Source organism: Colius striatus, chromosome Z (assembly GCF_028858725.1).
Source record: "Colius striatus isolate bColStr4 chromosome Z, bColStr4.1.hap1, whole genome shotgun sequence".
In the NCBI taxonomy this organism is placed as follows: Eukaryota; Metazoa; Chordata; class Aves; order Coliiformes; family Coliidae; genus Colius; species Colius striatus.
In genome coordinates, this window is record NC_084790.1 from 76,398,609 (window position 1) to 76,419,560 (window position 20,952).

A 20,952-nucleotide genomic window follows, 5' to 3' on the forward strand; every position below is an offset into this window, starting at 1 on the left:
ATCCCCGTCCCTCTGCCAGAAGCCATTTGCCTTGTCAACAGGATGGCTGCACAGGCATCTGACATTGTTATCATCAATGGTGACAAAATTTCCACCAGTTACAGTTGGCACCAAAGTCTGTAACAGAGCAGCCAGCCTGTGTGGTAATCCAGTGGCTGAGGTCCCCAGCCCTTGGGCCACTGTCCCTTGGACAGACAAGAGGACTGGAAGGGAGCTGGCCAACATGTCCCTGTGCCTGGGTGGCTGGGGCTCACTTTCTCTTCAGGTGCTTTCTTTGTTGCCCTGGGGGCAGCTGCCATGGTGCCTGGGCTCTGCAGAGGGTCTTGGCAGTCAGGCTGGCAGGCGTAGGGCCGACGGCGCCTCTGTCCCAGAGCAGTGATGTGCGGCAGCTACCCCCAGGTGAAAAGACACAGCTTTTTATGAAGCACAGCCAGCCCAGAGGAATTTTGCTCTTGTGGCCAGCTGTTGTCCTGGGCCTGGCTTGTGTCCTCCAGCACTTCCCACCCAGCACTGCTGTGGGGAGGGGAGCGGGGGCCAGCCCACCCTCCGGGCTTCCTGTGCCGGGCAAGTGAGTGCCACCTTGGGCTGGTGGGGGTGAGTAGCTGTGGTGGAGCCCAGCAGCATCCTGCTGCCTCTGCAGGGATCCTCTTGGGCAGCGGAGAGTTTTCCCCACCCCCAGCTCTGCCGCTGCCTCTTTGTTTTCTGGCAGAAGCCTCTGTGCCTTTTCATTGCCGTTGAGGCGCCGAGCAGGAGCGTGCATGTGCCGTGTGCGCGTCTCACCAGGAACGTGATGCAGGCTGGCAAGCCTGCCGGGGCCCGGCATCTCCTTCACAAGGCTGCAGAGGCCAGCTGGCAGCTTCGGGGGTCTCCTTTCCATGGGCTGTTCCTCCGGTCGAGCAAGGCTTTGGGGCCGCTGGTTTCCTCTGCGAAACCCTCTTTTGCATTGGCAGCGTTTCTGCACCTTGCCGCAAGTAGAGTAAGTTGGATGGGAAGGGGCCGGTCCCCAGCTTGACTCCTTTGGGGGCTTGGACTCTTTGCTACGGTCCTCCCTCACCCTCACTCCTGCTGGTAAGGCACCTGAGACGAGACCAGAGCCAGGGGCTGCAGAGCCGGATACGGTGGTGGCTGAGGATTGCTTGTGCTGCGCCTGCCTCTCCCTCTATTTGATCTCTCGACTTCCAGCGGGGACTGAATTCCTGTGCTGGATTCTGGGCTTGGCTCTTGTGAAAGGATCCAATTATTTCAAAGCTTTGAGCATCTCCATTTGCTGCCCATATTTGCAGCACCCGGGTCTGCGCTGGCTGGAATTCCAAGTGATTAACGTGGCTGTGACATCCCTCCTAGGGGTGTTATCTTTGCTCGCTGTCCCCCACCGCCCCCCTCTTCCTCCTCCGGCAGCAAGCGAGCGAGCGAGCGAGACAGGCAGGCAGAGACAAAGGTCTGTCCTCAACCTGGGCTGTCCTCCCCGTGAGCGACTGCATGGGATTTCCCTGCCCTGTCTGCTGCGGGTTTCCTGGGCTCCTGGTCGAACGCTGGAGCTGGGTGGCCGTGGGCTGTATCGCTGAGGTTTGAGCCTGCTGGTGCTGGGTGGGCAGGGGGTACTGCTTGCTTTGGAGAGCTGCCCGGTTGTCCTGATGGGTTTTTGAACTGCTTTTCATTCTTTAGCTGCGCTTTCCTGGGGAGAGGGGCAGCCATGCATGGAGGGGAGACTGGTGGGAGGGGTTGGACGTGCGGGAAAGCCGTACACAGGTGGCCGTGGCATAGCAGGATCTGCCTGCAGACCCTGTGAGCCCCCCTTCCCAACTGCAGGCTATTGTCAGCCTCACTGCCTGCACGCGAGGCACCCAGGCAAGGTGTGCGAGGCAATCTATGCCAAGGCTTGGGGTGTCGGAGGGAGCAGGGGTCAGCCCCTGGGCCAGGAGCTCTGCTCTGACCACCTGAGCTCCCAGGAGAGGTTTCATTGTGTTATCCTGGGTTGGCCAAGCGGAAGGGCTCGGTCCCTGCGGCACCTGTGCGTGGGGCTGGGAGCCGTCACCGGGCAGACCTCAGCCCCTCAGGAGCATGCTGTAGCGTGTAGCCCCAGGAGAATGGCCTGTGGAGAGGGCTGCTCTGCACCCTGTCAGTGTCCCCTCCCATGGGATGGAAGGAAGGGTAGCAACAGCACCTCATGAATATGAGTGCTGCAGGGCCGAGAGATGTGTTGGGTCTGTCTTTGTAGCTGTCTGGTGGTTTCTAGGAGCTCGCACTCCTGATGTCGGCACTGCCTCTTGCCCCTTCCTTCCCTCCTGGGCTCAGGCTTCTCCCCCATTATCTGCACAAGGGCCAGCACCAAGTCAGGCTCTGCAGCTGCATAAATCTGGCACAGCAGGAGGCTTCCCCAGGACCCCAGAGGGCAGCACTTGCCCTTGCAGTGGGGCAAGGATGGTCCCTCCCTCCTCATCCTCTCCCTTCCTCTCCCTTCCTCTCCCTTGTTTCCTCCCCAGCCTAAATCCCAGGGAGTGCCAGCCCTGTGTCCATGCTGGCTGTCACTCCTTTCAGGCAGTTTTCTGCTCTAGTGTCTCTCTAACCAGCTTCTCTCGAGGGTTGCCGCCTCTCCTAGGGATGGCGCTGGAGGTTGTCCCCGGCCTCACACGTCTGTCTCTCCTGACAGTGAGATGCCTGTATCTGTCAGGCTGTGGAGAAACCCTTCTCTGGTAGCAGCATTGCTGCTAGTCCTGCCCTCCTTCAGGGTTGTGATGGAAACTTTCTGCCTGCTGGCACTTCTCAAGGTCTGCTCTTAGCCTGTGCCAGGAAGCTTCTGGGTTTGCACTTCCTTCTCGCTGGATTCAGACAGGACTGATGGAGCTGTGACTTACCCTCCAGACAATCTGTTTCCAGCAGTTTCTGTTGCCTCTTGTCCTGCCTTATGCTCTGCCTGTTCTGAGGACAATTGTTTGCCCTCTTGTAATGACAGACTCTCTCGTTCCTGGCCCGGTGGTTCCTAGTTCACCCTCAATAAGGCTGTGAAGATCTCTTTAGCACTTCCTGGGAGAGGAAGCAGAAGGGAAAAAGGCAGCAAAAGCCAATTTAGGGTTGGTTTGGGGTTTTTGTTGGGTTTTGGGGTGAGTTTTTTTGTGGTCTAAGTTATGAAAGGACCCCTCTTGGCCCTGCCAGCCTCCAGGCTTGGCACTCTGCCCCAGGCAGCAATGCCCATACCAGAACCTCTTGTTCAATGGCCCTGACTGGATGGCTGTGCTGACCTGGGGAGCTACATGGATTCCCATTGGGTGAGCATGGCCCCTTCAGGCACAGCTCTTGTTCTCTTCCTTGCACCAGTGCTGTGCTGCCAGCCCTGCTAGACTCCCCTATCCAAGGGCTCTGCAGGTCCTGTCCCATGGTACATACCCCGCTTCATGCCAGAGCTGCCCCTACACCCATCCCGCTTCCTTTCTGGCTGATGCAGCACAGTTAAAACAGCAACAGATCCTTTTGCAGGCTGCAGCCCAGCATGTGGTACAGCTGCTGCATCACCATCGAGGGACTCTTCCTCTCTCACCATCCTGCTTTGTTGTCACCAGACAGAGACCGAGGTCTGTTAATCCTGGGTCTCCCCTGGATGGGCTAATAGGAATGAAGCCATCAGGTAAGCCAAGTCCCTTACCTCTCCTGGCCTGTCTTCCCTCAGCAGGGTCTGGTGTCTCAGTGTCCACAGGGAATGCAGTGTCTCTGCTTTGAGTACCTGAGACACCCTCACACGCTGAAGGTCCTTTGGCACTGGGTATTTCATGACTGTAGAAACACAATGCCCTTCCCCAGGTCCCGCTGGGCTCGAGGAAGAGAGGAAAGACATGCCTGGCATAGCTCCAGTCCCAGGTGCTGGGAGAACCTGGCAAAAGCACAGGGCCCTTCCTGTCCTCTGAGCATTGAGGGGAGAGCTTGGCAGGGGCAGAACAGAGAGCAGTAAACGAGCTCTGGCTAGCAACAGGTAAAGTCTAAGTCCTATATTAGAGCACCATCATAGTCTCAAGTACTGGCAAAATCACCATCACTTGGGCTTAGGAGGGGCCAAACCCTTGGGTTGGGCACATGGAGTCCCGTGTGCTGCATCCAAGGGGTGGCATCTGTGCTGCTCAGCTGAGCTGCTGAGGACGTGGGCCTGTCTCCGTCCAATCCAGGTGGCCAGAAGTAGGGCTCTGGAGATGCCTGGCTCAGGGGAATGAGAAGGGAAAGGTGAGTGGGTGCTGTCTCCCTGTCCCTGCTTAGCATGCAGGAGTCCCTGTGTTGCTCTCTGTCTCTGAGGGGTTGGTGGGCTCCTGCCAGGTGCTGTGAGAGGCTGAGCCCTGCTGCCAACTGGCTGAACTCTCAGTAGGGAGGAACTGCCCTGGGAAGCAGAGCTAAAGTCAGCCAAGGGAAACCCCAGGGCTAGGGGAAGGAGGATGGGAACCTCCCCTGATCACTGTGCCTTGCATCTTGAGGAGTATGGGGAGCAATGCTGTGCTCTGGCTGCTCCCCATCCCAGGCTGATGGGCAGTCCTCCAAGGGGATGTACTGGGAGGTGGGCTGGGAAATCCTGCCATTTCCCAGCACAGTGCTTCAAGTGACAGCATCTGGGCTGGCAAAACATGGTGCAGTCGCTTGTCTGCCACTGACTAGTGCTGGCATCACCCGGAGACTGGTGTTGAGGTCTCAGCTGGGATGGATTTGTGGCGTCAGCTTCTCCTGATGGACTCATTCTGTTGAAAGGCAGCAGCTGCTGGGATCAAAGAGCCGTACAGAGGGCCATGAGGAGAAAGAAAGGATGCAGGTGACTGCTTGTCTGTCACAGCATGGAGACATACAGGAAGGATATGGCTTTCCCCCCAACACACCCTGCTGACTCCTTGCTGGTTGCTGATTTTCCTTCCCAGTCCTGGCTGTGCCATGCATGTCATTGGACAAATCTCCCCTAGGGATGAAGGAGGGAAGCAGCAACCTTCCAAACAGGCAGAGCACAGCATGTTACCACCTTGGTGTCTGCCCACAGCTGGGGGCATTCACTTGCTTTGCCACCTGCCTTGGTGCAGTCCCAATGTGAGGTACCGGGAGGAGCTGGTCTTTACAGAGAGCTTTTGTTGAGGTTCTGGACCAGGAGTTTATTATGCTACAGTATTTGTTTGCCCTGCTGCAAGCACTGGAAGCTGGGGTACTGTGTCTCTGTTCTGGCTGGCTGCTGGCAGAGCCCTTCCCCAGCACTGCTGGCAATGGCTTTTGGGCTGTCCAGTACTTGGGGACTGGCCATGACGGCCTGTTAATTACAAACCTTATTGGAAATGTAATGAAAGAACAACCTGTTGCCTGGGGCAGGTGAGGTCAGGCAGCAAGCATGGTGAGTGACCTCCTGAAGCTGGTTTCTCACCTGCAAGATGGTGGGATGCAGGTCTTGCCAGACCAGGGTGCCAGAAGGGGGATGCACTTGAGCATTCGGTGCCTCTGAGCATCCCTTCAGGGATTGTGTTCATCTGCCTGGCCCCACTGTTTGCAGCCTCCAGAGCAGTGCTTGCTGATGGACTGTGCTGCCCAGTGGGGCAGACAGTGGCTTCCCTCTGGACGGCCTCTGCAGTGAGCTCCTGGTCAAGGGTTATGTAGAGAGAGAGGCAGGGAGGACATAGTCCCCAGGAATGGGCAGTGCTTCCTCCTTCACTTGGAAAGTTCCTGGGCCAGCAAAGCTCATAGGCTGCCCTAGGGGCAGAGGGGCTGAGAGTGGAGGTGCCTGAGGTCTCCTGCCCACTTTGAATTGCTGTGCTGCTGCCCATGCTGACTCTGCTCCTTGTCCTTTTCCAGGCATCAGAGCTGTGGTGCCAGTGGGTGATGACCGAAGGGAAGCTGTGTTGCATCTGCAGATCTCCATTATGCATCGAGGGCACATCTGAGCAGGTAAGTGCTGTCTTTGCACTGCGGGAAGCTGGTGAGGGGCCACCGTGACACACGGCTGTCAGACTCCTGGTTTCTGCCTTCGCTGCCAGGCACATCTTATTGAAAGAAAACCACTGCAAGCTCTTCTCCTTGTCTGTAGGGAAAGAAAGCATCCTGTGCTGTAAGTGAAAGGGGCAGGAGGTGGACACAAGACCAGCGGCTAGCTGGAGGCCTGGAGGCTTCTGGTGATCTGCAGTGTCTTGGAAAGCAAGGCACGAAATGATTACCAGAAAGAAGCAGGGAACTATTCCTGTGCACAGGGTTTCATGCAGGAAGGCATGCAAAAGGGATGTAAAATACAAGCAAGGTATGAGAGTTCATAACTCAAAGTATTTGTGGTTTAAATGAAAATCAGGGTGATAGCACTGTCTGAGATGGTCAAGATGTGCATGGCCTTTGGGTTTGAGAGGCTGGGAGTGGCTGAGCCTCTGTGCTGCCTTTTCTCTTTGTGTGACCCCACAGGCAGACAGAACCCTCCTGTCCTTCTCCTGGAGAGCACCTGAATCACCTCAGCCCAGCATCTTCTGCTTTCCTTCCCCTCAGAGCTACTGTGGAAACTGAGGAGCTGGAGAGGACAGTGCAGAGGTTCGGAGGCACACCGTGATGGTGGGAGCCATTCCACGGCAGCCACGCCGCTTCTGGGGGGTGCCTGGCTGGCAGGTGTCTTCAGCTAGTTGTGCCAACGACCGCCCGCTGCGGGACAGGGACGTCAGTCCGGAGCCAAGAGGGGTTCTGCTGCCAAGGGGTGAGTGGGGGAGGAAGCCGGGACAGGCTGCAGTGTGGTGGGTTACACAGAGGGGGAACCTCTAGCTGGAGCTCATCTGGTGCAACCCATCTGCTTAAGCAGAGTCACTTAGAGCCATTGCCCAGGACTGTGCCCAGACAGCTTTTGAATATCTCCCAGGATGGAGGCCTGGAGGTTGCAGGCTTTTCTAGGTAACCTGTTCCAGTGCTCCGTCACCCTCACAGTAAAAAAAAGTGTTTCCTGATGTTCAGGCAGAACCTCCCGTGTTCCAGTCTGTGCCTGTTGCCTCTGGTCCTCTCACTGGACACCACTGGAAAGAGCCTGGCTCCATTTGCTTTGCACCCTCCCTTCAGGTACTTATATACATTGATAAGCTCTTGTTGAGCCTTCACTTCTCCAGGCTGAACAGTCACAGCTCTCCCAGTCTTTCCTCGTAGGACCAATGCTCCAGTCTCTTAATTATCTGAGTGGTCCCTTGCTGTGCTGTCTCAGCTGAGGCCTCAAGCAGTGCTGAGCAAAGAGAAAGGATCTCACCTCTGCCAACGTGCTGGCAATACTTTGCCTAATGCAGCCCAGGACACTGTTGGCTTTGTGGAAAGATCATGTTGCTGGCTCAGATCCAACTTGGGTGCCCACCAGAATCCCAGTGTCTTTTCTGCAAAGCTGCTTTCCAGCTGGTTGGCCCCCAGCATGTGTTGGTGCATGGTTATACCTCTCATTGCTTCTTTTAAACAAAGTCCCTGCGCTGAACCACTTCGGCCTGCCTCTTTCCCATCCCCATCATGTTGAGGTCAAAATACCACACACAGCCTCGCGCTCCAGATAGCCTTGACCCACTTGGAGAACCAGTTCCTCTATTGCTCACCTGCCCCTAAGCCTTTGCTCCACAAAAGCAAGTGGAGCTATGGGGCCATGCAAGGGGCAGAGGCACAGGCAGTTTGTCGGGCTCTGGAGCTCCTCAGTCTGTCAGTCACTTTTCCTGCAATTCCTCAGCTCTTGCAGCCATTTCAATCTGTATCTTGCCAGAAGAACCTTGTGGCCAGGATCCTCACGGCCATCAAACTGGGCTGAAAATCAAAAGTGAGGCACCATGCAGCATGGAGAGGCGCATGTGGGAGTGGGTGGATGGTGCAGGAGCTCATGATGGGCTCTGCATCCCCTGGCACCACCTAGCTGCGGTGGAGTAGATCCCTGGGCCAAGCTAGCAGAGATAACTGTGACCTTAGGTCAGGTTCCTGTCCCTGCCATGGGGCCATTGGGCACCAGCCCTGCCTCTTACAGCGCATGTGGCCAGGATAGGTTGCTTTGGTGAGCACTGTGAGATGTTGCTGTTGCCCAAAGGGATGATTCCAGGCCTGATTACCCCTGAGACTGGTCTGACCTGCTTGACTTCTGCACTCTAGAACACCACAAGGACGTCAGGTCCCTGGCAGAGGGCAGGCCCCCCTTTTCTCTGCTTGTGCAGACTTGTTGCCGGTAGCCTGCCGCCTGGCTGGAGACTCCTCTCCATGCCCAGGCTGGGAAGGAAGTGCTGATCCTGCAGGCAGGTGATGCTGCAGGGTTCCCTGGAGAGCCACGCCGGCCTGCTTCCTCTTTCCGTCCCTGGAGAGGCGTCTGAGGGGGCTGTACAAGCAGCTGCCTTATCCCCACAGGTTCCTCGCAGCCAAAAGCCTGGATGAGGATGGGGATCGTGGGGTGATCTCTATCCTCCTGCTCTCTCTTTCCAGATGCCGCACTGCAGCGTGCCCTGTAGCAGAAAGCTCACCTGGACGTCCTGAACGAGGCAGGGGTCCAGCTCCCACCCCCTGTCCTCGCACCCTGACCTGTGGCACTTTACAGTCATCCTCCTGCTGCTGCTGCATGGGCTGTGGTGACTCCGGCTCCGCTCGGAGTCCAGGCAAGTGAGGCTCCATGCGGCACATCCACGCGGAGACACCGCTGCCGCTGGAGCGCAGCGCGGACGCGGGCCTGTCCCAGCCCAGGGCAGAGGCGCCCGTGGAGCCTTCCGCGCAGCGCTGCGCCCGACGCAGCATCCTCATGGGCTACAACGAGACAGACATCAAGCGCCAGAAGGTTTACCAGGTTTCCATCTTCTCCCACCTCTCCAGCTCCTCCGAGAGCACGGAGCAGTGGGCAGGCAGCCGGACGGCCTTCAAAAGGGGATACCCGGAGCAGCGAGCTCCGGAGGGAGGGCGAGATCCCAAACGAACTCACTGGGGTGGCGGCGGGGTGGACGGCAAGCGCGAGGGGGGCCCTGGGCAGGCTGCCCTGGATGATGACGATACCTTCGAGGACGGCCTCTTGGTGGAGGAGCTGTCGCTGTGCGGCTCTGCCCAGCACTTCTCCCACAGCGGGCTGCGGGTGGTGGAGCACCGGTGTGAGGGCAGCCCTAGCCATACCCCCAAAGCCAGCAAGCAGGACAAGTTGCAGGAGGTCTCCACCTCCTCCTGGCCCCAGAATATCGCTTGCAGTACTTTGCACACGAGAGATGGTTGCTCTGTCTCGTCGGGGGATCAGCCCACAGAATATGGGGATAATGGTGAGCAGGCGAGTGGACACAGCTTGCATCACTTTGATTTGCACAATATTGCACAAACAGCCCGGTTGGACTCTGTCGAGAAAAGAGAGAAGCCAGGGAGCAGCCCGGCCCACAGCAGCAGGGCCACTGGAGAAGAGGAATGGCCGGTGGTGGCCAATGGATGCAAGGAGCTCCAAGTTACGCAGACAGCACTCAGCCTGGAGCCCAGCAACCTGAGCTCCCTGGAGAAGACACCCTGCAGGAGCAGCCAGCTCAGTGGCAGCAGCTGCCCGGCCAAAAGGAAGCTGTTGCCCACTGGTGAGGTGGTTGCTGACTCCTGCTCTGAGGACGAGAGCCTGTCCCCACCAGCGAGGAAGAAGAGGGTGCTGCCGTGCCACCCAGTGCCCACGGCCTGCCGCAGCACTGATGCCAAGGGGGCCCCTTTCTGGAACCACCTGCTTCCTGCCACCAAGGTGAGCACTGCTGGTGGGGGCAGGCAGGGAACAGCCTGGGCAGAGCTTAGGGCTGTCCTCCTGGGCAGCACAGTCCTTAGTGGCTGCATGCCCTGTTCTATCCCACTGCCGCAGCCCTGGGACACACAGTCTGCAGGTTGTCAGCAGTGCCTTACACCTTCTGCTTGCAACCAGCTCTTTTGCCTGGAGAGCCTTGCTCAAAGAGGTCACAACCTCTCCCTGATAGGGAGACTTGAACACATGGCATGGGGCCACACTCTGTCTGACAGCTTCGTGTTCAGCTAGACTCAGCAGCAGGCTTGGGAAGAGCAGCTGGCATCTGCCTGCCTGATGAGAGGGAAGGCAAATGTGTGGGATGGCTTGCGTCCATGGCCATGGTACCCATCAGGGCAAGGGTTTGGTGGCAGGGAGTAGGATGCCCTGTGCTGTGTGCAGAGATGCCACTGGCTTTTCTGCAGTTCTCAGTGCCGATGGCCTGTCCCCAGAGTGCCACAGGCTCTCAGAAACGGTACAGACTTTGGAGGCTTACAACCACCCTGACAGCTCAGGAGCTGCCTGCCATTCCTCCCTACTTACTCAACCCCTCCAACCAGCTCCCTGGCTTCACTGTGTCTCACTAGCTGTGGCTGCAGCAGGCTCATGCCAGAGCTGGCATGCTCCTCTCTTGACCTGGGGCATCCCTTGGTGCAGGGACCCTCAGGGACTGACAGTAGAGCTGCTTCTTGCTGCTTGGAGCTGGCAGGCATTGTTCACAAGGCACAACCCCATGTCTGACCATGTGCCCTTTTTGGAGACTGTCCCTGAGCCCAGCTGCCCCCAGCACTGCCCTTGCAGAGTGAAGCCCTCCAGCAGCTTCCCTGGGTTTTCCCTCTGGGTCATGCCAGCCAGCTCCATCATCATTTTGTGTTGTGCTGCCTTTTGTGAGGCTTCCAGAAGAGAAAATCCCTGAAAAGGGGACATCTTTAAATGGAGGTTGCAGTGTGGCTCTGGCTTTAACCTCCAGCCCTGCAGCTGGAGGAGTGTGGCTGTGGGCAGGGATGGGCAGCATGCCCATCTGCCTGGCTGCACTACTGAGGACTTTGCATGAGTCACCAGGGGATGAAACTTTTCCTGAGCTGGTCTGGAAGCTTTTTTTGTATGTGCTAATGTTCCCTGGGAGGTGCTAGAGGGTTTTGGTGCGTGCCTCTGTTTGGGGATGTCCTGTCACTGGGGCTGGTTTCGAGACCATTTTGCAAAGTGGGAATTGTGTTCTGAACCCTTGGCTTGGGTACCAACACTCTGGGCAGCTCCACATCACCACCAGACACTCCAGCCTTTGGGCTGTCTTGCTGGCTGCACCTACAGAGGCTGTTGATGGCTCCCTGTGGATGGAAGCCTGTCTGATATGCTGGGACTGTTGTGAAGCTGTGGGGCAGGGCGTCGGGGGGTGGCACCTCCCAGGGGTATGCAGTCTCTGGTTGCTGCCCCAACATGGTTCTGTTTCCTGTCCCTTCCAGAGCTCTGCAGATTGCACTGTGGTCGGGAGGAGGCTGAAGAGCGGTCTGCGCCTCAAATCGTGAGTGTCCGAGTGGGGTGAACAAGGGGGCTCAGGATGCCCACCCACTCCAGCACCCTGCAGCCTCGTGAGAGGTTCAGGATGGGACTAACCCTTTTCCCTGCCCTGCCTTAGGCATCTCACCTCCATGAGACTCCTGGCTTTTGGGGTGGTGGAGGGTTTCTGCTGGTGGGTAGGAAAATAGGTTCAACCTCCAGCAAAGACCAAGGAGTGGGAGGACCTGGAGAGGGATCCACAGATCCACATCCCCAGAGCCACAGGCAGCACAGGGCTGTGTGCTCTCCAGTCCAATGCCGATCTTCTCTCTCAAAGGCGACACCTCCGGAGCAGCATCCGCAGGGGTACCAGGTCCTCTGCAGCACCCTGGGCCACCACCACAGTCAGCCACGCTCTGCTGGGCAACTTTGAGGTAATGGCACCCATTTGCCAGTGAGGGTTCTGGGGGCTCCAGGCTTGGCTGGCAGCAGGCATGAGGGGCTGGAACCTGATGGGAGTCCTGGTGTGTGAGGCTGGGCTGACGGTCCCCGAGGGCCTGCCATGCTGTGGCCCTGTGGCACAGCTGCCATCCACCAGCAGTATGGCTCAGCCAGCAGATCCTTGGATGATGTGCCAAGACTGTGGACTGCTGAGATGGCTGCTGTGGGGCTGAGCTGAGGTGCTCTCACTGCTTCTCTGTGTTAGATGACTGATTTTAGTCCACCAGTTGAGGATGGGTCTGCTTCAGAGCAAGCAGCCAGAGTGTTCCTTGGACATACAAGGGCAAGCAGACACCTGGTTGTAGTGGAGATGGAGGTGATCTCAGCTGCAGCTTCTGGGCAGGGGGCAGTACTGGTGTCTGAAGGTCTCTAACAAACACTTCCTTCCTCTCTCAGGAGTCCATCCTGAAAGGACGCTTTGCACCATCGGGGAGGATCGAGGGGTTCACGGCAGAGATCGGCGCCAGCGGCTCCTACTGCCCCCAGCACGCCACCCTGCCCGTCAACGTCACCTACTTCGACATCTCGGAACACAGCGTGCCCTCACCTTTCCTGGTATGTGCCTGAGGGAGGGCTGGGGCTGTGGGGCAGGTGTGTGGGGGCTGTACCCAGGCACCACCAGCCCAGGGGCTGCTCCTCTCTGGAGAGAATACCAGCTGTGCTGGGAGCAGTGTTCAACCTGTCCCAAAAAAGGAGTAAAGAGGGAGAGGAGAGGGAAGCCTTGCAGACATATCAACCGGTAGGCTGCTGCCCAGTCGTCTCATGGCTGTTGCTTCGCCATCAGCTCTGTCTTGCTGCACATTCGTCCCGTGGTTTGGAGAAGACTGGGCGTCTTCTTCCTGCCTTTGTGGCAGGTGTTCCTGGAAAGAGGGGGCTCACAGACCCATTCTGGGTCCCAGTTGGGCTCTCAGGGTCTTCTCCCCATCTCATGTGCTGTTTCTTTGCCCTAGGGAGTGATTGACTTGGAAGCCTTGGGAAAGAAGGGTTACAGTGTCCCCAAAGCTGGAACCATCCAAGTGGTGAGTCAAAGGCTGAGTGGACCCACACTGACCTTCAGCAGTACCATGGGAAGGGGGCTTGGTTGGGTGGGCTCCAGTTGCCCCCTAGGGTAGATGCCCTCTTTGGCATTGTTTGGCAGGGCAGCAGCCAGAAAGCTTGTGCAAAAAGGGTATGTGGCCACCAAGATAGCACAGCAATGGGGAGTAGAGGGTCCCTGGGGTGCTGACAGGGAGACAACATGATGGGAGACGCAGGGAAGGAAGTGGTTGGTGAGGTGGGACAAGACCCAGGCAGGAGAGCATGTATGTGCAGTGGGGATGGGATGCAATGGGATGGGAGCACAGTAGTGGAGGTGGGTGGAAAGGACCTGTGGGCCTCAGGCTAAGCCTTCTGTGGCTGTTGTGGGGCTTTCTGGACCCTTGGGCCTCCTGGTGCTGATCCCAGCTGTGCCCTATGGATCTGTTCCTGTGCTCCTCCCAGTCTCATCCCTACCCCTTTGCCTGCAGACCTTATTTAACCCCAACAAGACCGTGGTGAAGATGTTCTTGGTGACATATGACTTCCAGGACATGCCGGCCAACCACATGACCTTCCTCCGCCATCGCATCTTCTTGGTGCCTGTTGGAGAGGAGGAAGGGGCCACCGTGGCCGCCAGTGGCCCACCAGGCACCGATGCACCCCGCAGAGTCCTCTGCTACCTGATGCACCTAAGGTAGGGCACGCTGGGACAGATGGACACCTCTCCCATATGTCCTTGCCTCCTCTAAGCCTGCAGGCTAGAGCGAGGGTATGCCAAGCTGACCCCTCACTGTAGGGAGCAGCAGGGGCTGGCTTCGTGGAGGCTGGAGTTGTCCCCCTGCCCAGAGAGCAGTCTATTCCTCTGAAGGCAACCAGAGCATGGCTACTCTGACCAGGGGCTAAAGTAGATGAGGGGGTTGTCCTGCCCTTATCTGGCAGCCTCCACCCTGCTCTTGTCTTCACTCAGGTTTCAGAGCTCCAAATCGGGGAAGATCTACCTTCACGACGACATCCGGCTGCTTTTCTCCCGCAAGTCGATTGAGGTTGACTCGGGAATCCCCTACGAACTGAAGTCCTTCACAGAGATGCCGAGGAACCCCTGCTACTCGCCCCGGGCCTGACCTTCTCCCTCCCGCAGCGCTACTGGGAAGCCTCCAGCCCAGCACTTTGGGGAGAATTGAGTAAAGGGCCAGCAAGCAAGCACCACCTTCAAGTGTTGCCCTCCCAGCGCAGCCCTATCCTCCTGAGCAGCATGGACACCATTCCCTGCCGCAGCGTGGGATCACTAGGCGGGCTTCCCCAGGAGGGCAGGGGCTAAGGAGCCGCCCCAGCCCCCCAGGGACGTGCCTAAGCCTTCTGCCCCACGCTGCTCCCAGCTGGGAGATGGAGCCGTAGCTCGTGGGGGGTGGGGAGTGATGACTTAGGCTAGGGGGGTCCAGGTGAGGCTGCCCATGCTGGCCCTGGGGATAGAGGCAGAAACTACGGATGAGTTTGTATTTATTAGTATTTATTGTTGGTGGGAGTGCAGAGGAGGCTTGTGTGGAGGATTGGAGATGTTGTGCTGTTCTTCTGCACCCACTCTGTGCTGGATGAGGCCCCTGGCAGTGTGGGGCTGCCTGGTTGGGGCAGGGCTGTGGGGTCTGCGGGGGTGACTGGGGCCTGGGGAAGAGCGGGTGACCCACCTCTCAGCCCGGATGCACGTTCTGGGCTGGGGCTGCCGTCACAACCCCAGGAGCGCCTGACACTTGCTGCTGGACACCAGCTCCATGGGGCCAGCCCCACTTGAGGCAGCTGGGGGAGGCCTGACACGTCCTCTAACCCCGTTTTGGGCACGCCAGACCCCAAGAAGTCTGTGGTGGGCAGGGGGGTGGCCGTTGCAGTGGATCCTGGGGATAAGGGACACGTCTGTGACAAGGATGGGGAGCTGGGGCTCTGCAGGAGCATGGGGATAGCCTTCCCAGAGCCCGCGTGTGCTCTGAGAGAAGGCAGAAATTGCCAAAAACAAAAGAAAAATGGAGAGCCTTGGCCCGACTGCATGTGTGGGGCGAATGCGGGCCCGGGGGCAGCGCGGAGCAGGGGCAGGAGCCAGGCCTCGGCGCGGCCACGAGGGGAAGCAGCAGCCGCCAGGGCTGGGCCTTCCGCGGGGGGCTGGCGGCATGTGGAGCGGGGCCTGGCCCTCCCCCGGGCTGCGGGCTGGAGGCGGGACAGGGACAGGCCGAGGGGCAAAACGAGCTTGTGCGTACGCTGTGGGCAGCGTCCCGGTGCCCTGGGCTCCGTGCGAGCCTCGCACTGCCGGCTCGGGCCGGGAGCGCCCCAGCCCCTCCCGATAAGGGGGAGGCAGAGGGGACGGGGCCCCGCTCGCTGCTCGCTGCGGCGGGCACGACGCTGGGCCCGAGGCTCCCAGCTCCTCGTCTGAGCCAAAGCCCAGGCTGTGCCCGCGTCGTCCCGCCGGGAGCTGCGGGGCCTGGCGCGGGGATGGGCCGTGCCGCGGCGGGGCTGTGCGGGCCTGCTGACCCGCCGCCTTCCCGCGCGCCGGCGTCTTGCTCCCGGGACGGCGCTTGCGCCGCGCCGCGCTCTCCGTGGCTCGGCCGGGCTGTACCGGTACTTGTGTCTGTTTCTAATTTAATAAACGCCCGTTTGGAGACCGAGCGCGGCTGCTGTCGGGGCGCGGAACAGAGGCGGAGCGGCCGCCGCGCCGCGCCGGGCCGTGGCCGGGGGGCACCGGAACGGGGCGGAGGCTGCGGGGAGGCCCTTCCGGGAGGCGAGCGGGACGAGCGGCGCGGCGATGCTGGCGCGGGCCGGGCTGCGGGCCGGGCCCGGCCTCGGGCTGCTGCAGGTGCGGCCGGGGGGCTCGGGCGGAGCGTGCCGCCGGGCGGGGGCTCGGCGCGGGGCAGCCGGGCGGGGATAGGGGCACGGGGAGGTGCGGAGGGGCCTGAGCGCAAGGGGGTACGGGGGCGCTGAGGGGGCAGGGGGCGGGTGGTGTTGCGCGGCTGGAGAGGCGGGTGTGGGGAGCCGTGAGGTGAGCCGGGGCGCTGAGGAAAGGATTGTAGGAGGAAGGCATGTGGGGGGCTGTAAATCAGAGGGGGGAGGCAGGAGAGAGACAGGCGTGGGAGGCAGCGAGAAGACCTGGGAGAGTGAAGAGCCGTGGGGAGGAAGGTGAGGGAGTGCCCAGGAGACAGGGTACTTGAGCAGGACAGGAGGTGATCGGAGCTGGGGAGGGACAGGCTGCAGAGGGAGGTGGGCTCGGGCTGAGGTGGAAGATGGGAGGAAGGAGTCTGACCATGTTACAGGGGGTTGAGTGGGGCAGAGAGACCCACCCCACACACCCCTTCCTTTCCCGTAGTGCCAGGGAGGCTTTGTCCCTTTCCCTCACAGTGGTGATTTGAGGGGAGACACAGATAAAGCTCCAGTACAGGGCTGAGCTTCCCTACACTTGCGGGGAAGGCCCTGACACTTGTGCTGTCCCATGGCCCAGACCTCATCCCTGTGGGGACAATCTGTGTCCCTTTGCATCATGGGCTTTTCTGGGGCAAAGGAGCCATTTTCCTGCCTGGTGTATTGGATCCCTGGTGAGAACAGGGATGGTGCTGGAACTCCAAGGTGCCAGCATCCGGTCTCAGTCCCATTCCTTTTCCTTTCTCCAGCGCTCCCAGCAGCTGAAGCGTGCAGCATGGCTGGCACCAGCACCCTGCCGCTTGAACTCTGGCCTGCCTGTGAATATCGGGGTGCTCTTTGTGCCGCAGCAGGAGGCTTGGGTGGTGGAGAGGATGGGCAAGTTCCACCGAATCCTTGAGCCTGTAAGGAGCTGCTTTTCTCCCCTTCTGGATTCAGCAGGTTCCTAAAGCTGTAGCGAGGCATGTCCTTTGCATGAGGGTTTGGAGGGTTGTGTGTTTATTCATATAGATTGCAATCCCTTTGACTGCCTATAGACTAATTTCCTTTGCTGACAGACCTAAATTCTCCCCATGTGTAAGGTGTGTTTGCCCGGCCTGCAGCATCAGCAGCATGCAGTGTACTTGGGCTTTGTTTGCACAGCTCTCTCTAGTCTGACTGATCTCTCTGTGGGGAAAACCCCAGGTTAGAGGGCTCAGCCATCTAATCCTACCCTTTTCCCAGGGTCTGAACTTCCTCATCCCTCTGCTGGATCGGATTCGTTATGTGCAGAGCCTCAAAGAAATCGTCATTAATGTCCCTGAGCAGTCGGCGGTCACTCTGGGTAAGGAACAGTTTCTGCCTCCTACCTCTTTCCTTCTGCTGCTGGGATGAGCAAGGGACAGAGTGAGCAGGACTGGGAAAGTCCCTGAAGACCTGTGCTGGGTCTTTCTCCTGGTGCTGTGAGCAGGGGCACCCCAAGAGGTCCCGTCTGCCCTCTCAGGGCTACGGCTGCCCCTTCTTGGTGAGTTGAATGCAGCTGGGCAGGAATCTATTTTCCAAACCTTTTCCTGTGTTGAAGCACAATAAAAATCTGTGTTCCTGTAAAAAAAGAGTTTGGATCAGGTTGATGGGACAGCCCTGTTACAATTGCAGTATTAAGCTTTTTGTTTGGAGTTGGGTTTTTTTTCACTTTAATCTTTACTTAGAGTGGTAACTGCAGTACTGACTGTTTTGTTCTGGAAACCTGAGACTTCTTGCACATTAAAACATCAAAATGAAATGTCTTCTAGATAGAGTCCTTCTAGATGAGGAGATCCATTTTGGCCAAAAGGAGAACATCTGCTTATTCTGTCAGAGGAGAAGGGGGTTGCTATATTTTGTCCTTGCTGTTTGGGTACACGGGGTGTCTTGTTCTCTCCTGGCAGATAACGTCACCCTGCAGATCGATGGTGTGCTCTACCTGCGGGTTATGGACCCCTACAAGGTACCGTCCCTGCTGTGCCGGTGCTCAGCCTGAGACACACTTGCAGCCTCTCTGGTCTGCCTGTGCCACGCTGCTCAGCCACCCGCCTTGGCAGCTCCTCGGGCCCTGCTCACCGGGCTCTGCCAGTTCCCTTCTCACCAAAACATGCGCTTCAGCCTCAGGCCACCTTGCTACACCCTCTCAAGCTGGTGGCCTGAGTACCCAGATCCCTCCCAAGGCTCTGGACTCCCCGTTTCTTTGGCAGAGGTGGTTGTGGCTGGTTTCTTATCTTGGCACTGTATGTGCTCATCCTGCCTCATTCAGGGTCCCTCTTGGCACTGCTATTGACTCTGTTTTTTGCTTTTGCTCTCCAGGCCAGCTATGGGGTGGAAGACCCGGAGTATGCAGTGACCCAGCTGGCCCAAACCACCATGAGATCTGAACTTGGCAAACTCTCTCTCGACAGAGTCTTTCGGGTGAGCTGGGGAGGCAGATCGGGGGGCTGCCAGCATCTCTTGAAACGCTGGGGCAGTCAGCATGGCCAGGTTGACACACGTAACAGCAAAACGCCCTTTGCTTCGAGAGCTTCTGTTTCAGTTGACCTGTTCGTGAATACTTGGGAGATGGGTTTTGTTTTGGTTCTCTTTTTTTAACAGGAGCTCTTTTTCACCCTGCCCTGGGTTAGTCAGAAAGGGTGGTGGGTGGCATGTGCCCAGACTCAGCTGGACAAGCGACATTTCTCTTGAGTCAGTGACTCTTTGCTCAGGACCAGTGGTGAGTGTCCTGGCTGACCTCGTTTAAAGTGGGCTATAACCCTCATGCCCCATTTTCTGGGCAGAAACAGGAGCTGTTGGCATTGATGAATGGATGGTGTTTGCATCTCAGAAATTTCCATTTGGGGCACTGCCTTCCCTAGGAGATGGTGATCTCTTCAAGAGACGTAGGAAGTGCTTGACCCTGCTGTATACCTGTGGAGATGGGGTTTCCTGGTTGACCTTGGCCTCTGACAAGGGGTGTCTGCTTCCTTCCTGACTTGTGTGTCATGCTAAGCACCTCTTCTGTGCCCTCTGCTCTTTCCTTTGTGCCTCTCAGGAGCGGGAGTCCCTCAATGCCAATATTGTGGATGCTATCAACCAGGCCTCAGACTGCTGGGGCATCCGCTGCCTGCGCTACGAGATCAAGGACATCCATGTACCCCCACGAGTGAAGGAATCCATGCAGATGCAGGTTTGGTTTTCTGGGAGGATGGTCTGGAACAAGAGGGAGGTCTCTCCTTCCACACTGCACCATTGTTATCTGTCTAGAGCTGTCACCTCTCTTGAGGTGAGGGTAGCCCCTTGGCACTTCATCTGCAAACGTACAGCTATTGAGTAAATAATGCTCATACTTATTTCAACAGAGGTGGCTCCTGCCCAGTACACACAAGCCATGCCAGCTCCCTTTGAAATTCCTACTGGCCTCTGTAGGAAGCAATTCCCAGAGGTGAATTGAGGCCTTGAGAAAAGCCTGATGTCCAGGCAGGAAGGAGAGGAGGCAGAAGTGGCCATCTGGCTAGGTGTGGGCTGGGTTGGAGAGGGCTGTGCAGTGTGGGGAGCAGAACCAGCCCTGCCCAGGGACCAGGTGTTGTTTTGTAGCTGCATTCTCATCCCCTGCTAAGCCCCAGTGGGCTGTGGAAGCGTGCCCTACAGGTGGGATTCCACTGGCCTGGCCATGGCAGGGTGTTGTCTGACCTGTCTCTGCAGGTGGAGGCAGAGCGACGGAAGCGGGCGACAGTGCTGGAGTCAGAGGGGACGCGGGAATCTGCCATCAACGTGGCTGAGGGGCAGAAGCAGGCCCAGATCCTGGCATCAGAAGCTGAGAAGGCTGAACAAATCAACAAAGCTGCTGGTAATGCCTTGGGCTAGAGAAAGGGGGGCTGAGGCATCCATAGCCCTCTGCACCAAGGAGTGATGCTCCTGGGGAACAGAGTGTATCACTGTTGCCAGGCTTCCTCAGCCAGGCTGATCCTTCCCACTGGGGCCCTCAGGGTGAGCTCCAGCTGGTGTTGCTACCCTGGGGCCGCAGGAGACAGGTGGCAGGAGTATTGCCATGCAGTTCTTGGGGAAGAGCAGACTTTGCATGCCTGAAATTGTCCCAGTTTGCTCCTTGCAAGTGCTGCGTGGTAGTTCTGATGTTCTCTCTGTGGCTTGTTGCAGGGGAAGCCAACGCCATGCTGGTAAAGGCCAGGGCCAAGGCAGAGGCTATCCAGCTCCTGGCAGCTGCTCTGGCACAGCAGGTGAGCAACAGCTCCTCAGGGCAGCCACCGATTTGGCACTGGAGGAGGTGAAACCACATCCAGGGTGGCACCTGGATTTCTCTTGGAGAGTCTTCAGCAGCAGCAAGCCAGGAGATTTCCTGTCTTGAGGGCTGCTGCCAGCTGAGGCGAGCTGGGAGCAGGGGCATGGCTGAGCTTTCAGTGGTAACACGACTCGCTGCTGAGCCTCATCTCTCTCTCCCCAGCATGGCAGCGCCGCCGCCTCTCTCTCTGTGGCAGAGCAGTACGTGAACGCTTTCTCCAACCTCGCCAAAGACTCCAACACCCTCCTGCTGCCTGCCAACACTGGCGATGTCACCAACATGGTGACACAGGTCAGTATGGTCAGAGGGAACCCCTCTCTCCCAGGGGGAGGTGAAGGCGGCAGCCCGGCAGGGCCTGGTGCTCTCCTCTCCCATGGCTCTCTCATTTCCTCCAGGCCCTGGGCATCTACGCCACGCTGACTAAGTCACAAGCTGTGAAGACTCAGGAGGAGATGCCCCAAGCCCGAGAGGACTCTCAGCCGCCCCCCACGGAGCTGCTAAAGGCAGAGCAGGCTAGCTCCAGCTAGCGGAGTGCTGGCAGTCCTTGTCCTGCTGCCCTCCCTGCTCAGACGCTCTTCTTCCCTTGGTCCTTATTTTATATTTGGATTTAAGTCCCCTAATAAACGGCACCGGTGCTGCTGCAGCACCTCCCCTGGCGCTCAGCAGCCCGACCCCGACATCCTCCTGCCGAGTGAGACCAGCTCTCCTAAAGCAGGCTGCTGCCGGGATGCTCCCGTAGTGATCTGCAGGAGGAGCTGGTGTCCCCTTTATCGGGGTGAGGACCTCTGTTCCGTGGCGGGGACGCCTCTCCCGGCCGGGGAACGCGGCTCCTGGGATGCGAGCCGGCGTGCTCACGCCGTTGCTGTCGTGGGAGCTGCCCGCCGTGCCGCAGGACAGGCGGTTCCCCGCCGCACCCCGCTCTGCCAGGCGCGGAGCCGAGGCGTCGGCGGCCGCTCGCTCGGGGCTTTCCCCGCCCGCCCGCCAGGGGGCGCTGCCGCTCGGGGCCGGGCGGCGCCACGCGCGGCGCTTCCGGGAGGGGGGGCGGTGGCGGCAGCCGCAGGGA

General features: G+C 58.6%; 2 protein-coding genes across 14 annotated transcripts in view; both read left to right on the forward strand.

Annotated features, from left to right (window-relative positions):
* Window positions 1-14,346, forward strand: part of ATOSB (atos homolog B) — a 34,145-nt gene extending 19,799 nt beyond the window's left edge. For 4 of the 12 annotated variants that reach the window (XM_062018395.1, XM_062018398.1, XM_062018405.1 and 1 more), the window contains 10 exons: window positions 3,475-3,622; window positions 5,800-5,892; window positions 6,394-6,676; window positions 8,404-9,667; window positions 11,164-11,222; window positions 11,535-11,631; window positions 12,095-12,253; window positions 12,649-12,717; window positions 13,204-13,409; window positions 13,683-14,346. In XM_062018395.1, the coding sequence (XP_061874379.1) occupies window positions 8,588-9,667; window positions 11,164-11,222; window positions 11,535-11,631; window positions 12,095-12,253; window positions 12,649-12,717; window positions 13,204-13,409; window positions 13,683-13,836 (1,824 nt within the window). In that variant the 5' untranslated portion in view covers window positions 3,475-3,622; window positions 5,800-5,892; window positions 6,394-6,676; window positions 8,404-8,587 and the 3' untranslated portion in view covers window positions 13,837-14,346. Of the gene's footprint in view, window positions 1-3,474; window positions 3,623-5,799; window positions 5,893-6,031; window positions 6,239-6,393; window positions 6,677-6,927; window positions 7,030-8,403; window positions 9,668-11,163; window positions 11,223-11,534; window positions 11,632-12,094; window positions 12,254-12,648; window positions 12,718-13,203; window positions 13,410-13,682 lie in introns of all 12 variants that reach the window. The other 8 variants (XM_062018403.1, XM_062018402.1, XM_062018406.1 and 5 more) reach the window with 6 other exon arrangements.
* Window positions 14,347-14,382: 36 nt separating this feature from the next.
* STOML2 (stomatin like 2) lies at window positions 14,383-20,573 on the forward strand. 2 transcript variants are annotated; one of them, XM_062018407.1, is made up of 10 exons: window positions 14,383-15,551; window positions 16,360-16,512; window positions 16,832-16,931; window positions 17,515-17,573; window positions 17,927-18,028; window positions 18,645-18,779; window positions 19,295-19,439; window positions 19,748-19,827; window positions 20,052-20,180; window positions 20,285-20,573. In XM_062018407.1, the coding sequence occupies exons 1-10, from the start codon at window positions 15,501-15,503 to the stop codon at window positions 20,414-20,416; spliced, it is 1,086 nt and encodes a 361-aa protein (XP_061874391.1). In that variant the 5' UTR covers window positions 14,383-15,500; the 3' UTR covers window positions 20,417-20,573. The 2 variants fall into 2 exon arrangements, with proteins under 2 accessions (XP_061874391.1, XP_061874393.1); XM_062018409.1 differs by lacking the exon at window positions 16,360-16,512.
* Window positions 20,574-20,952: the final 379 nt, after the last annotated feature.

Excerpts from the sequence above, each read along its gene's own strand:
- STOML2 (XM_062018407.1), top strand. The coding sequence starts at position 15,501 with ATGCTGGCGCGGGCCGGGCTGCGGGCCGGGCCCGGCCTCGGGCTGCTG. Across the intron at positions 15,552-16,359 it reads CCGGCCTCGGGCTGCTGCAG|CGCTCCCAGCAGCTGAAGCG; the intron begins GTGCGGCCGGGG and ends TCCTTTCTCCAG. Across the intron at positions 20,181-20,284 it reads TCACCAACATGGTGACACAG|GCCCTGGGCATCTACGCCAC; the intron begins GTCAGTATGGTC and ends CATTTCCTCCAG.